This window comes from Mustelus asterias, chromosome 14 (genome assembly GCF_964213995.1).
Source record: "Mustelus asterias chromosome 14, sMusAst1.hap1.1, whole genome shotgun sequence".
NCBI lineage: Eukaryota > Metazoa > Chordata > Chondrichthyes > Carcharhiniformes > Triakidae > Mustelus > Mustelus asterias.
Genome location: NC_135814.1, coordinates 96,385,709 through 96,403,137, shown reverse-complemented (window position 1 = coordinate 96,403,137; position 17,429 = coordinate 96,385,709). Strand labels below are relative to the sequence as shown.

The 17,429-nt window shown below is 48.4% G+C and overlaps 1 protein-coding gene across 1 annotated transcript in view; it reads right to left on the bottom strand.

Moving 5' to 3' along the window:
* Positions 1–1,240: 1,240 nt before the first annotated feature.
* The window catches only part of ino80db (INO80 complex subunit Db), a 113,672-nt gene continuing 97,483 nt past the window's right edge, over positions 1,241–17,429 (bottom strand). The window contains exon 10 of the mRNA XM_078228922.1: positions 1,241–11,335. Within this exon, the coding sequence (XP_078085048.1) occupies positions 10,188–11,335 (1,148 nt within the window). The 3' untranslated portion in view covers positions 1,241–10,187. The remainder of the gene's footprint in view (positions 11,336–17,429) is intronic.

Here is a 17,429-nt window from a genome sequence, read left to right as displayed (position 1 = left end):
TGTAAAGAGGTCATTGGTAAGCCGGAACATAAAGCAGCAGAGAAAGGCCGGGGGGGGGGGGGGGGGCGGGGTGGTTTAGAGAAGGATTTCCAGAGTTTAAGGCCTGAAAGTGTAATGGGCAGTGTGCTTGTGGGGTTAGATGCTCTTTCGGAGTGTTGACACAGACTTGATGGGCCAAATGACCTCCATCTGCACTGTATGGATTCTAATAGCTCCTTTGGTGTATTGCTGTTAATATTTTGCCTGACAATGCTCCTGTGAAGCATGTTAAAGCATCTTACTACATTGAAGGCACTATGCAAATGAAAGTTATTGTTGCGATGTTGGTGCTTGTAAAATTTGGTAACCTGAGAACCAATCATATTGTAGGGGGTGTGGATATGTCATCACAGGTATGAGAGACTGGGGCAGTGAGAAACTGGGACAGCATCTACCATCTCATAGAATCCCTACAGTGCAGAAGGAGGCCATTCGGCCCAGAGTCTGCACCGACCACAATCCCACCCAGGCCCTACCCCCACATATTTTACCCACTAATCCCTCTAACCTACGCATCTCAGGACTCTGAGGCAATTTTTAACCTGGCCAATCAACCTAACCTGCACATCTTTGGACTGTGGGAGGAAACCGAAGCACCCGGAGGAAACCCACGCAGACATGAGGAGAATGGGCAAACTCCACACATCTCTCACAGCTCTACAGAGAGACTGGCTGTCTTTCATAGCTGCATTTATGTCTTAAAAGCCTCATCTCCATAGTAAAGATAGCAAAAGACAGAGATTCCAGACCAAAGACAGAATATTCCGGAAGACAACAAACCTGGTTGTAATTTAGAGTGTCTAAAAATCCTATTTGTTTGTTAGTAACTGGGAATTATATTTATCTAAACAGTATTCCATTAGAATAGTATTTGGTTACTAGTTTAGTCAACCTGTTCACTGTTAGTTAGATAATAAAGTGTTACTTGTTGACTTTACAGAATCTCAGGTAGTTTTGATTTAACCACTGAAAGTTGCCGAAGAACAGATCGTACCACATCTCTCTCACCTTTTACAGATTATGAGGCGAGGTACTCCTCTTGTGAGTGGTTAGGTGTTAGTTCTCAGAGAGGGGATCATCTTTATCCTTCATAGCAGTTATGATGATTGAGAAGGGGCAGGTTAATACACTGAAATAAAAGCATAATGTGTGTGTGTATAGAAGAGATTATAAATATAATTAATAGGAGTTTCTTCACAGCAAGTTTTTATTTGTACATCCAAACAAAGATCATTTATCACACTATATACAGATATTACATACAGTGTTTATACACATATTACATAGTCTGTACACAGAAAAATATACTTAAAAATGTAAACTTTTGTATACAAAAAATACCTTAAACAAATTAAACAAGGGACAATAACAAAAGGTGACTAATTTAATTATTAGCTCGCCTTATCATTTAAAAACAGAAATACAGTACATTCATTGAGTATAAGAAATTTGAGCCGCCTCCTCCTGTTTCTCAATGCTGAAGCAGTTTGGAGGCCTTTTTCCACGGGCTGCCTCCTCCCACTGTTTTTTTTTTGCCATTAAATCCCTGATACTCACAAACCAATTGCGCGGCTGGGGTGAGAACCGCAATGTCGTGTGTGGGGAGGGGAAGGGGGGGGGGGGGCTGAAAATTAAATCTAGGCGCGTTGAGGGGGGAAATGTGGAATTCATGAAGCTGCCACATAAACCTCATGTGGACTTTAGGTTTGAGGACTTAAATTTAATAGCCTCTGGCTTTGCGACATCCCAGTGACTGCGTAAAAAATCCCCATCCAGATCAGTGTGTCTGGGGGCTTTTGTGGGTGCGTTTGAAGCTTGCTGTCTGTAATATGCCTAATAGGAGTTAAATGCGTGAAATGTAGCCTGCAACCTCTGATCCCTGCTACCATAAAACCATTTACAATATGGTTCTTCAGTAAAAGATAGAGAGAGAGACAGATAGATTGACAGAATTGCGCCACCTTCAGTTAATCTCTCTACTCTCCCCTCCCCGACCGACTCAGCGAGGATTAAAAAACAAACTACAAGTGCTTCAATTTCTACATATCCAAAACAAAAAGGAACCATAAATCAATCTTTCTGGACCTATGACAGAAGAGGATCTGACAGAAGGTGGTGACTGCAGCTGGCATGGGGCGCATGCATCAGTATAACTGTGGTTCAGTGACTTATAAAGGGGGTAGTGTCCCGAAAAAGATTCTGACATTGGAGGTGGTGGTACTGAGAGTCAAGGAAAAGCGGTCAGGAATTCTTTTTAAACAAAGGGGATAGCTACAAAAGGCAGTTTTATCAAGTTTGTTTGACTTAAAAAAAACGTTCCATCTCTTTGCAAGGAAAAGTATTTTCTTGGAGATTAATTTTAGAAGGGACGTGTTATGGATAAGAGTTCTTGTCAAGGCACCAGAAAATCATGCAGCCCATCTCAATACATGTTTTAAAAACAATGCCCTCTTATTTTGGGGTGGGGGGGGGGGGGGGGGGGGGGGGAAGAGAAGGGTGATTACTTACACACTGCATTAAAAAATGGAAGCATTTTAAACTGGTGTTTTAAATAATAAATGCCTTAGTGACGCCATTGTTGCCTGACTGACCTTAAAAAACACATGACCAGCATGAGTCATATTCAATTTCCATTCAGAAGCGATGGTTTGAGTACTCCCCATGTGTATTACTGCACATAGTATTGAAGCCATACAGAAACAGGACTTCAAGTCCCGAGGTTCAAAGGCATGTTCCTTCAGTTCGTGGGGGGACCCGAGTGGGGAAATTGGATCACAAGGGGCAGCTGGAACAGAGTCTTAACACAACGATGCCGAGGTACCTCATTCGAGCGTACTGCCCAGAAGGCCGCAGACACACAAGATCACCCATTACAATCCCTCTGGGCATCACTTTACTGGGGCTAGATAGCTGAGGGCAGCGGGCAAAGATCACTCAACCAAGACACGTCCTCCCACAGTGCGCCTGTTATGCACGCACACGTTAAGTCTCCTACTCAGCAGCAATTTCTAAAGAAATATTTGCACAGGCTTTACACTGGTGTCTTTGTCACTATGTGCATTATAACCACAAAAAGCACCACTGGAAAGTGTCACGGAGCTGCACGCAAGCATGCCCATACCTTTGACTTACTGAGCAAACAGTATGGTAGCATAAGTGCATGGGTATTATGTACAGTGCAAGACTGGGAGAGATATGCAATGACAACACAGAATGCCCACTCTTTCAACATGTAAGTGCCTAAAACTTAAATCTGTAGCCTTTGGGTTAAGACCTTGGAACAAAGAGAGAGAAAGCTGGCATGTTTTGTGCCAATAATTCACTCCTTCACAAAAACGAAATCCCACAAATCTACACACCTTCACTAAAAAGCCAGTTTGTGTTCTTGTACTTTTCATCACCATCTTTGAACTGCCATTTTTGTACCGCCAAACCACTGAATAAAGATGGCATTAGAGGATGTCGTGGTGGCTTTATGCTTCTCTCGAAGCGAGCATAACCTATATCCTTCACCTTCTACCTGTTCATCCCCCCCCTCCTACAGATTACAAAATAAATTTTATATATCTTTACATATATTATATATATATTGCTGGAAAAAACAGCATGCTTATCAAAGCTTTTCATCTTACATTCACCAGGACAGACTAGCAAGAATACCAAATTTCAAATGGAGCAACAAGGCAGCTCTCGTGTAGTATAAATTGTTGCTCCATTCTGCTGAGTGCAAGATGAAAAACTTCAACAGCATGTCCTTTTTTCCATCTACATGAAAATTATAAATCTACCAAAATGCAATAAATATTCAGAGAAAGCAGTAGCTTCCTTCTGTCGATTAACAGACAATCCAATTAGAGGGGGATTAACAGGTCAGGTATGTACAGAAAAGGCGATGGGCACGTCCCATGGAGAATGGAGGCGATTGGGTTAACTCTTAGCCCCCACATCAATCACACCCAGAGACTTCACTACTGTAAAGTGACTGGGATCAACGTCACACACAATGTGTATTCTGGAGCTGTTCCCCCACTCCCCACATTGTGCTGGAGGAATACTCCTGTTTTTAATCGGGGGATATTGGAGTAATTTCAGTTATGGATTCTATTGCTATAGATCATAGAGATTCTTCAGATAAACTGTTCACTGCCAGTCTCCCCTCATCTCCAACTTACTGGTTGACAATGGTGTTGATGCATACTTTGTTTGGACTCATACCATGCGATGCCCAAGGGTATTTGCTTTGGGTTAATTATGCCAATTTTAGTCATCACCCCACACAGAATTTGAGGTTTGCTATAACTAAAGAGAATTAAAAACATACGTAAGCAACCACAAACGTATCAACTGAAGATCTGTTTTTATGAAACAGGGAAGATTACAGTCTGTGTTCATTACATTCCTTCTTATCCCAAAGCTAGATGTTAAAGTATTAGAGACAGCTATCAGTTGTGGGCCTACTGACCCATGCTAATCTACACCAGCACTATTCATCAGGATTATTGTCATGCCTGTGGTATAACCATGCCTGCCCATTCTCTCCTGCACACTGCAGGGTTAAGGTGCTGCCTCTCTGAATGACTCCAGGTAAACCGGTAACACTAATCTAGCAACCAGCTTCGGTTCAAGCAAGGACTTTCACAATTTGTTTAGTGTCAGACTGTGCAGGGCAGATCAAAAATGATATTAAAACAACACTTTCACTTTGCACGCCAGCCTCCCTCGTGTTTTCTCAGTCGGGCTGTTATTTCACTTGGACCCCTAGGAACCGTCACAGAAAGGGGGCTTGCATCCCACCAACAGGGGCTCCGAGTTAAAGTGAAGCCTGAAGCCAAGCTCACCACATCAAGTTTCCCGGGTTTCGCGACTGCCGAATCTCCCGCCTCCCTTTTCTCTATCTTTACTCCCCATCCAAAGTCAAAGTCTGTTCACAGGCTGTGCAATGTGTTTAAAGGTTAAAAACGTATCCAAAAGCGACATCAGTTGCAGACCAATTCCTGCTTCACTGAAATCTCAGGAGAACATTCAAGCCAGAGGGAGACCTGGATACCGCAGTTTATACCACAAGTGAACAAGACACCATTATAACCCTTCAAGATCAATCACTCAAGGTGTACACAACCTTCCCCGATGGTCAGACCTCCCCTCCACCCTCCATTTAATACAATAGGTTGAGCATTCGGTTAGAGGCCTCTACTCTAGATTACTGGGGACATCTATATGGGTATCAAACGCAAGCCAGGAAACAATTGAATATTCCATAGCTGAAACCAATGAATGAAATAGCAACGGTAAGCATGGAGCATTAAAGCAGTACAAGGGGACGATAGGTTGGTGAAACTCAATCTCAGAACTGATGCCACACTTACTCATCCAAAGAGTGGGTAAACTCTGCCCTGGGGAAATAGCACTGATCCAGAGCGCCTTCACATCAATTCCCTGCAAATGATATGGACCGAATTCAGTTAAAATAAGCAGAGAGGGGTCTTGCAAACTAGGGATGCAGATGTCGCTGCGATGCTAAGTTAACAGTTTTGGGTGGCTTCAAGTACATTTACTGACCCGATTACCCGAGTCAGCAGTGAAGACAGCAGCACGATAAGCCTCTCCTGGCCTAGTACATGGAGGTGGCACGAGAAACTAAAGGGACTAAACAGCTCATTTCTACAAGAAAAAGAACCAGCCCGACAAGACAACAAAAAACATACAGGTGACTAAGATTGGACTCTCACCACTGCTGGGGTATCCGAAAGATGGTTCAAAAATTACAATAATTTCAATATTAAATATATCTCAATACAGTAAAAAGGGGGGTAGATCCTGTCCATCCCACTACTTTGGTATAAAACGGAACGGGGTAGGATCATTACTACCAGCACAGTGGTGCATTGATAGAACAATGTGCCTGGCGACCCGTGGGCCTCCCTCACCCTCGCACATGGACAGCACAACTACCTCAACAATGGAGGAAAAGTGCGAATACGATGAAGGTTAAGATAGGACATCTCTTTGCTATTGATCTGTGAAAGCTGCATCCAAACTACATTCTGAACTCCTAAAGAAATCAGCCAAGCTGTTTTATGATCCCAGTTTATTCAAGGGCCATGTGCGGGTATGGGCAGAACTGGCACAGGACAAGTGGTGGCGGCATTGAACTCATTCACTTTAGGTGGTGTTTCTCCGACTGAAAACTGGAACGGTGGTGCTCACTCGCCATCGACTTTGCCGAGGTCCTTGGGCCAAGGCCTTGCCAAAGAAAATGCGCAACGCCACAACAGTGCCAGCCCCCAGAGTACCACTTCCCCATCGTAAAGACCAATGAAGTCAAGAAGGATGATTTAGAACAAAGATCGCACTAACTCAGTAGCAGTTTCTCCAAAGCATCCGGTGTTCAATGATGGCCCGAATTTATGATATTGCACAGAAGTTTCGAAGAATAACCCTCACCCAAATCCTCCTTCTCATCTCCTTGTAACAGCCTATCCAAACTAATCCACTTCCCCCGTACAGTTAGTCATCAATGTATTAACCAGCCCAGTTGTAAAACATTAGTATGCCAACATTTTCAAACAACTTAGACTGATGATTTAAACATTACAGGACACTAAAAATCATAAATTTCTCTGAACTCAAGTTAATATTTCACTTTAACTTTGAGAAGAAAATGTGTCTGAGAAAAATAAAATACATCTTTCGGTAGAATAGCAAGGCCGGTGAGCTGGAATAAATTAGGAGGCAATGGGTGTGGAACATAGGGATTTGTGCAGCCAGATGATTCCGAGGTGGAAGATTTTGCACATTACATGGTCCAGGGCCGAGAGATCAGTGAAATCTTCGTGGCAAAGGTCAGATTTAGGGGTTACCAGACCAAAGGCTTAGCAACGAAGAGACGCAGATACGACAATCAGAGGGAGGAATGCACACATTGTAGGAGAGAGGGTCATACATATGGGTGGAGGTTAAGGGTTGTATTTTGCAGTCAGCGCAGCTGAAAAAGGATTTGTTCTTAATCTACATTGCAGACTATTTGGGCAAAGATTGCCTCCCCCGCCACCTCAGGTCAGGCAAGAATATCGTGTCTGGAACAAATCGAATGTAATTCTCGCCCACCAGTGAGTCAGTTAACAAGTGAAATCCTGCAACTTGCTCTCCTGACAGTTAAACATGATTCCCTTTCGCACCTTCACCCTTGCAAAAAACCGAAGGACCGCGACCTATGCTGCCAGTGGAGAGTCCTATAATTTTCTGATCCGACAAAGCAACCGGACCAGCTGAACAGAGCTACTAGCCGACAGACCACACGGCGGAGATCTACTGCTCCCTCCCGCCCGCCAATGCAAATCTGATAGTATTATTAAAATAGATATTGCTCTTTTCAAACCAACACACAATATTGAATCACTTCATTATGGCAATCAATCAAGTAAACTACTGATCTAAGTAGATTGTATATTCCATGATGAGGGAACATCAGGTTTACCAGGCTGCAGGGTGTTCAAAATGGGAGGTTGAGAATGCATGATTTTTATTTTTGAAAGAAGAGGGATGCATGTATAATATTGCAATGGGCTTTTGCACAAAACATGTCTGCCATGGGTCTGTCCTACACTTAAATGTACAGCACGCTCACCCTGTCTGAGGCAACTTGGGGGTCCTATTGCACCTTCTTTGAGATAGACTGGAGGCCGTTCCTCCGAGGGCACAAACCTCATCACAAGTCGGTGCCCAAGACAGTCAAACAAAGCAAGGTTTTGTAGAAACCTTTGGCCCACCCAACAACTTTCACCCTTTTAAAGTTGCGAGAAAGCATAGGAGAGGAAGGATAGGCAACAGAATCGGGCAGTGCAGTAACAGCCGAGGGTCTGACGTGTGGGGAAGGGAGGGGGGACTGCAAAGATTATCTCCCCAGTGGCTGCTGTCAGGAGGGCGATGGGTACCGCAGTTTGTAAAAGGGAGATTTTGAGAGACTCGAATAGATGCATTATATACAAATGTGTGTGTGTGTGTGTGTGTGTGTGTGTGTGTGAGAGAGAGTGGCTAAGGTGAGGCATGAGATTAATTTTTAAAAATTTTAAAACTGGGGGCTAGCTCATTGAAGCATCTTCTTTAAAAACTCTACAGGAGGTACAACAGTACAGCCCGTAGGATACATTTTAGACACATTCAGACCATTCTGGTCATAAATAAAGTTTACTCTCTAAAAATCGAACATATTTGGCATTATAAGACACTGGGTGCATTGCAGCAGACACGGCGGGTGGTACCATTGGGCGGGACCGTGCCCCACACGTATCTGCTGGCCTTTGCGGACCTCAGGGGCAATACAATAAACTCTGGGAGCCAGGGGTGAGCAGTCCCAGACTGCACATGAAGTAACCACTGAGTGTCAGCTGTCAAAAGTGCTAGACCAGCGTGGGGGCGGGGGGGGGAATCTGGACCCTGCAGTGCTTAAGGCGCTTTGATGCAGATTGTGTTCCAATGCGGGTGAAGGGGGGGGTGTCCCGAGACCCTTGCTTCACAGGGGTTGCAGGCGTCACTGAGCCAGCAGGAAAAATGCTGGCCTCTCCCTGCGTACCAGACCCAAAAACGGTTTCACAACCTCTCTGCTGCCCCTCACACCAATAATTTAAAAAATACCCAAGGGAGACTCTCCATGCCCCAACATCCCAAGTTAATTTTTAAAAAAAACAGAACAGGAAGCTTTAGTGGCCAACTGGTAACCGGTGACTGCTCAAGTCTAAGGTGCTGGGCTTGCGATTTTGTCAAACTGCTTCTGCCAAACCTGGTGGTGCCCCTCACAGGACCAGGCTGAAGGAGGAGGGCGATGGGTTAGTACTCAGGTGCTGCTCATGCTCTGCTGGTGTTACGGGGTCAGGAAAGTGGCCCAGGGTTGAAGGAGGAGGGTGCCGGGGAACAGCAGGTAGAGGAAGGGGGAAGGAAAATAAAGATGCAACGCTTGGGTGGGTAGGTGAGAATGACAACACCCAATCATGGCTTTAAACTGAGGAGCCTGTGTAATTACTACAATTTTTTAAAATAAAAAGTGCCCTGAAGTGGCCGTGCAGGCTGATCGGATTTCCGTGTTAGTAGTCCACACATTGAAGACTTCAGACTGTGTTTCAGGATTGCATGTTAGCAGATAAATGACAAGTTAGTTCAGCCACCTCGCTTAAGAATGTCACAGCAACTTTGGGGGAAGGGGGGGGTACGTGCGGAGACTGTGGGATCTAATCCAGAATCTATATTTTGTGTGTATGAGGGAGAGATTTTCTTTCATATATGAGCCAAACATCTACATTTGAGTTTGATATTTAACAGTGCGCCATTAATGGTTTTATAGATAAGTAATCTCGTCATAAAATGTACTAATGTATTTACATAAAAAATATACTCAAACTGAATGTATTACGCTCTTTTTTTTTTAAGCCCTGAAAAGGAAGGGGGAAAGGATGTCAGCAATTCCCCCTTTTCAAAAAAAGCACACAAGGCGCTGGCTTGGTGGAAAGGAAGTCACCTGAACTCCTAGTGGCTGGTTGGCAATGTACCCGGGTGAGCAATGGCCAGGCCCTGTAAAAGGTAGGCAGAGGTTCAGGTCTGCACGCAATCTTTGCCATGGTTTGACCGCAAGTTCACTTCAAAAAGCTGATTTCGACAGAGATGCCAGTGACAGGGGAGCATTCACGGGGTTGGAGGGCGGGGTTGGGCGAGTGAGAAAGTTTGACTGGGAAAGGCCTGTCAAATCAAGTTAAATCAGGTGCACAAGGTGACTTGGATAGGTCAGTCGTACGGAAAACATCTTAACAGAATGATAACGAAAGGCAGATTGGATCTCTACCTTTTGGAGATGGGAGGCAAAATGAACAAATCGAGGATGGAGGAATTTAATGTAAATCAGCAAAAATTCCTCATTACCCAAGAGCAAGAGGGTTAGGAATCACTGGCATCTCAGCCCAGTCACAAGCTACCTTCTCCCCAAACCATCTTACTGAGCTGTTTTCTCCCTCCACCCTTACGTAGGTAGGTTTTTTTTTAAAAAACTAGACAATACCCTTAAAGCTCCAAGACACGGTAGAAAAATCAGGGGAACATCTCGACCCTGGTGTGAAAGCCAAAAAACAGGTGGCCTGTTGGTACAGCAATCCCGAGGAGGTTCACTGCGGAGTGCTAAATGGAGCCGTGGCATTGTTCGTGCTGGCGGCGGCTGCAGTTACCGAGAAGCCCGTCGGGGGCGCTATTGAGCTGTGGGTCGGCTGAACGTCCTTGGGGATGCCGCTATGGGAGGTGAGCTGGGGGCCGAAGGCGGCGCTGAACTGGGGGAGCTGCTGTTTGGTGGGATTGGACGTCGGCAGGTCGGGGGGAGAGGAGGGTCCCATTGCGGAGACGCCGTCGCTGAAACCGGCCTGGGTCAGGCCTGGAAGGAGGACAGCGCCGCCAGGCGTGGCGCTGGAGAAGGCCGTGTGCGTGGAGGGCGAGTGAGGCGTTGAGAGAGGGGTGGAGAGGGAGGTGGACAGCAGGTGGCCCTCGGCCCCGGAGGAGATCAGGCCACTGAAGGAGGTCGGGTCGCTCAGACTGATGGTACCCCACTGGGGTCGCGAGCTGACCAGCTGGGCTGGCAGGACGTGGGCGGGGAGCAGCGTCACGTCAGGTGGGTAGGGGGTGGTGAGGCTGTCCCCAGGGTAGGGAGGGGGGCGGGGAGGGGGGGTTACATTGTCACTATAGGGTGATGGCACATGCTCGCTACTATAGGGGGATGAGCGCGAGTGCTCGCTGCCGTAGTGCGGCCGAGGGGAGATCAGGTCCTCGGCTTTGCCCAGCAGGTGGCTCCTGGGAGAGGTGTGGCTGGCATCCCCCCGGAGGCTATGGAAATGGGACTGGTGGGCCCGCTCGGCGAGCCCGCTCTGGTTGACCAAGGCGGCAGAGGAAAGGCCCACATCCGAAGGGGAAGGATAGGTGCCCTGTGCCTGACTCCCCAGGGAACCAGCCGGGCTGGACAGTGCAGACGGATGATGGAGGAGGTTCTCGTCCAGCTCCAGGCTGGAGAAGTTCTCTGTGGAGATGCGGCCGTTGAGAAGGTCTCCCAGTTCGTTGTTGACTGCCCTGCTGAGGGCTGGCATCCCTGCGGCGACAAACACACCGATCCCTCTGCCCGACAGCTCCTGGTCACCGTCTCCGTCTGTGTGCCCCAGCTCACCAATAGAACTGAGACACTCGAGTGAGGCAGCATACGACGTCACCGCCTCCAGTGCACGCTCCAGCTCCTCTGCTTCCTCCGTGGTTGGCAGCAGTTCACCATTTTTACCTGGTGGAGGGCAGCAAGAGCAAAAAAAAGGCATCATTTTACTGCAGAACTGTTTTTCTGTCTGACACAGAACATTGATAAGAGACTTCCTTGGCCAATCTGACATGCAACTCTCTGGAGTTATCAGGTCACAGACTCTTCCTCATCATTCATCATGTCAGTAATTGTCATCTTCCTTAAATTAACCTCATATTTACCAGAGATCCATAGTGACGGCAATGTCCCCACCAGTACTGTACCCCACTGCGAGAGTGACAGACCCACCCCCACCAGTACTGTACCCCACTGCTAGAGTGACAGACCCACCCCCACCAGTACTGTACCCCACTGTTAGAGTGACAGACCCACCCCCACCAGTACTGTACCCCACTGTTAGAGTGACAGACCCACCCCCACCAGTACTGTACCCCAGTGTTATAGCTAGACCCATCCCCACCAGTACTGTACCCCACTGCTAGAGTGACAGACACAATCCCACCAGTACTGTACCCCAGTGTTACACAGTGACAGACCCGTCCCCACCAGTACTGTACCCCACTGCTATAGTGACAGACCCGTCCCCACCAGTACGGTGCCCCACTGCTTTAATGAGACCCGTCCCCACCAGTACTGTACCTCAGTGTTATACAGTGACAGACCCGTCCCCACCAGTACTGTACCCCAGTGTTATACAGTGACAGACCCGTCCCCACCAGTACTGTACCCCAGTGTTATACAGTGACAGACTCATCCCCACCAGTACTGTACCCCAGTGTTACACAGTGACAGACCCATCCCCACCAGTACGGTGCCCCACTGCTTTAATGAGACCCGTCCCCACCAATACTGTACCCCACTGCTATAGTGACAGACCCATTCCCACCAGTACTGTACCCCATTGCTTTACTGACAGACTCATCCTCACCAGTACTGTACCCTAATGTTAGTGACAGACCTGACCCACCAGTACTGTACCCTGTTATACAGTGACAGACCCATCCCCACCAGTACTGTACCCCACTACAGTGACAGACCTGTCCCCACCAGTACTGTACTCCAGTATTAGTGACAGACCCGTCCCTACCAGTTCTGTACCCGTGTTATACAGCGACTGACCCATCCCCACCAGTACTGTACCCCAGTGTTATACAGCGACTGACCCATCCCCACCAGTACTGTACCCCAGTGTTACACAGCAACAGACCCGCCCCCACCAGTACTGTACCTCAGTGTTTTACACTGACAACCCATCCGCCAGTACTGCACCAGTGTTATAGAGTCACAGACCCATCCGCGCCAATACTGTACCCCAATGTTACAGTGACAAACTCGTCCCCACCAGTACTGCACCCTAGTGTTACACAGTGACAGACTCGTCCCCACTAGTACTGTACCCCAGTGTTATACACTGACTGACCCATCCCCAACAGTACGGTACCCCACTGTTATAGTGACAGACCCGTCCCCACCAGTACTGTACCCCAGTGTTATACAGTGACAGACCTGACCCCAGTACTGCACCAGTATTCTACAGTGACTGACCCGTCCCCACCAGTACTGTACCCCAGTGTTATACAGTGACAGACCTGACCCCAGTACTGCACCAGTATTCTACAGTGACTGACCCGTCCCCACCAGTACTGTACCCGTGTTATACTGTGACTGATCCATCCCCACCAGTACTGTACCCCAGTGTTATACAGTGACAGACCCGTCCCACCACTACTGCACCCTAGTGTCACAGTGACAGACACGCCCCCACCAGTACTGTACCCCAGTATTCGTGACAGTCCCATCCCCAGCAGTACTGTACCCCAATGTTATTCAGTGACAGACCCGTCCGAACCAGTACTGCACCCCAGCATTATACAGCAACAGACCTGCCCCCACCAATGCTGTAACCCAGTGTTATACACTGACAGACCCGTCCCCACCAGTACTCTACCCCAGTGTTACACAGTGACAGACCCGTCCCCATCAGTACTGTACCCCAGTGTTATAGTGACAGACCCATCCCCACCAATACTGTACCCCACTGTTATACAGTGACAGACCCATCCCCACCAGTACTGTACCCCAGTGTTACAGTGACAGACCCGTCCCTACCAGTACTGTACCCCAGTGTTATACAGTGACAGACCCATCCCCACCAGTACTGTACCCCAGTGTTATACAGTGACAGACCCGTCACCACCAATACTGTACCCGTGTTATACATTGACAGACCCATCCGCACCAGTACTGTACCCCAGTGTTATACCCCAGTGTTATACAGTGACAGACCCATCCCCACCACTGTACCCCAGTGTTACACAGTGACAGACCCGTCCCCACCAATACTGTACCCCAGTGTTACACAGTGACAGACCTGTCGCCGCCAATACTGTACCCCAGTGTTAGTGACAGACCCGTCCCCACCAGTACTGTACCCGTGTTATACAGTGACAGACCCGTCCCCACCAGTACTGTACCCCAGTGTTATACAGTGACAGACCCATCCCCACCAGTACTGTACCCCAGTGTTATAGTGACAGATCTATCCCCACCAGTACTGTACCCCAGTGTTATACAGTGACAGACCCATCCCCACCAGTACTGTACCCCAGTGTTATACAGTGACAGACCCATCCCCACCAGTACTGTACCCCAGTGTTATACATTGACAGACCCATCCCCACCAGTACTGTACCCCAGTGTTATAGTGACAGATCTATCCCCACCAGTACTGTACCCCAGCGTTATATTGACAGACCCATCCCCACCAGCACTGTACCCCAGTGTTACACAGTGACAGACCCGGCCCCACCAGTATTGTAACCCAGTGTTATACACTGACGGACCCGTCCCCACCAGTACTGTACCACAGTGTTATACACTGACGGACCCATCCCCACCTGTACTGTACCCCAGTGTTATACAGTGACAGACCCATCCCCACCAGTACTGTACCCCAGTGTTACACAGTGACAGATCCATCCCCACCAGTACTGTACCTCACTGCTATAGCGAGACCCATCCCCACCAATACTGTACCCCACTGCTATAGTGACAGACCCATCCCCACCAATACTGTACCCTGTTAGTGACAGACCTGACCTACCAGTACTGTACCCTGTTATACAGTGACAGACCCGTCACCACCAATACTGTACCCCAGTGTTACAGTGACAGACCTGTCCCCACCAGTACTGTACCCCAGTGTTACACAGTGACAGACCTGTCCCCGCCAATACTGTACCCCAGTATTACACAGTGACAGACCCGTCCCCACCAGTACTGTACCCCAGTGTTACACAGTGACAGACCTGTCCCCGCCAATACTGTACCCCAGTGTTACACAGTGACAGACCCGTCCCCACCAGTACTGTACCCGTGTTATAAATTGACAGACCCGACCCCACCAGTACTGTACCACAGTGTTAGTGACAGACCCGTCCCCACCAGTACTGTACCCGTGTTATACACTGACGGACCCGTCCCCACCAGTACTGTACCACAGTGTTATACACTGACGGACCCATCCCCACCTGCACTGTACCCCAGTGTTATACAGTGACAGACCCATCCCCACCAGTACTGTACCCCAGTGTTATACAGTGACAGACCCATCCCCACCAGTACTGTACCCCAGTGTTACACAGTGACAGACCCATCCCCACCTGTACTGTGCCCCACTGCTACAGTGACAGACCCGTCACCACCAGTACTGTACCCCAGTGTTACACAGTGACAGACCCGTCCCCACCAGTACTGTACCCGTGTTATAAATTGACAGAGCCGACCCCACCAGTACTGTACCACAGTGTTATACACTGACGGACCCATCCCCACCTGTACTGTACCCCAGTGTTATACAGTGACAGACCCATCCCCACCAGTACTGTACCACAGTGTTATACACTGACGGACCCATCCCCACCAGTACTGTACCCCAGTGTTATACAGTGACAGACCCATCCCCACCAGTACTGTACCCCAGTGTTATACAGTGACAGACCCATCCCCACCAGTACTGTACCCCAGTGTTACACAGTGACAGACCCATCCCCACCAGTACTGTACCCCAGTGTTGCACAGTGACAGACCCATCCCCACCAGTACTGTACCCCAGTGTTACACAGTGACAGACCCATCCCCACCAGTACTGTACCCCAGTGTTACACAGTGACAGACCCATCCCCACCAGTACTGTACCCCAGTGTTACACAGTGACAGACTGGCTGAGCTGCCTTGCTCAGGTAAACCCGAGGCATTCAAAACATTGCTGCCTTAATAAGATAAAAGCAAATTACTGCGGACGCTGGAATCTGAAACCAAAAGGGAAAATGCTGGAAAATCTCAGCAGGCCTGGCAAAATCTGTAAGGAGAGAAAAGAGCTGATGTTTCGAGTCCAGATGACCCCAATGTACCATCTGAGGCATGGTACAATGGGGGGACCATGCAGACACTATGACAACGGATGAATGAACACCGCTCGACAGTCACCAGGCAGGAGTGTTCTCTTCCTGGTGGGGGACACTTCAGCAGTCACAGGCATTCAGCCTCTGATTTTCGGGTAAGCGTTCTCCAAGGTGGCCTTCACGACACACGACAGCGCAGAGTCGCTGAGCAGAAACTGAAAGCCAAGTTCCACACACGAGGACGGCCTCAACCGGGATCTTGGGTTCATGTCACGCTATCTGTAACCCCCACGACTTGCCTGGGCTTGCAAAATCTCACTAACTGTCCTGGCTGGAGACAATACACATCTCTTTAACCTGTGCTTAACCCTCTCTCCACTCACATTGTCTGCACCTTTAAGACTTGATTACCTGTAAAGACTCGCATTCTAACCATTATCTTGTAAAATGAGTGTGTGCCTGTATATGCCCTGTTTGTGAACACAACTCCTACTCACCCGACGAAGGAGCAGCGCTCCGAAAGCTTGTGGCTTGTGCTACCAAATAAACCTGTTGGACTTTAACCTAATGATGCGAGACTTCTTACTGTGCTTACCCCAGTCCAGTGCCAGCATCTCCACATCACTGTTTGCATGTACCAGAGGAGGCAGGCAGGGCATCAGTTTAATATCTCATCCCCAAAGGAGCTCAAACTGCAGCACTCCTGCTGTACTGCGCTGGAGCGTCAATCTAGATTTCTGTGCTCAATTCCTGGCATGGCGAGTCATAGAATCATACAGTTCAGGAGGCCATTCAGCCCATCGTGTCTGCACTGTCCACAATCCCATTCAGGCCCTATCTCACGCATTTACCCTGCTAATCCCCATGACACTAAGGGACAGTTTAACATGGCCAATCCACCTAACCCGCACATCTTTGGGCTGTGGGAGGAAACCGGATCACCCGGAGGAAACCCACGCAGACACGGGGAGAACGTGCAGACTCCACACAGACGGTGACCCAAGCCAGGAATCAAACCCAGGCCCCTGGTACTGTGAGGCAGCAGTGCTAACCACTGCGCCACCATGCCAACTAGAATGCGGAACCCTCTAACTTAAGCTCCCAACTGAGAACACTTTGGGACATCTTGAGGTTGTAAAAAACGTCTAAATTAAACGTCATTGTGGGATCTTGCTGTGCAGTGATGATCTGGCAAGCTCGCTATCTGTGCTTTTTTTAAATCCCACCTGAAGCTAGCAGGAATAACGGCATGGCGGGTACTTCAGATGTAAAAATTGCTGGTGGTTGGGGCAGGGAATGGAAGCCAAGGTCTTTCAGGTCCCTCATCCACAAACATGGAGCCTTGGTAAGGGTAAATAAAGATTGGGAGTGGCTTTGGGAGGCAGAAGTGGCACGGCTCTGATTGAGGTTTGGGAACTCTGAGTGAGACAAGGTCTATGTTATCCTTGAAGCTGCCAGCTTACAAGGTAGCTCAAAATCTCAGGAAGAGGTCACTACGCGGAACCTCTTACCGGGAGGACCCACGCAGCAGTGGACTTCAGCATAGACGTGGATGAAAGAGTGATATCATCAGGAGGCAAGAGCGTTGGTCAAGCTGGATCCCTAACCCTCTGGGGAAGTGGCCCTCCATCTACCTGAATTTAGGAAAGTAGGAAATAATGGGTTGGGGAAACTCCATTCCCCCCCCCCCCTCCTGGCCCCCCATCTTAACCACT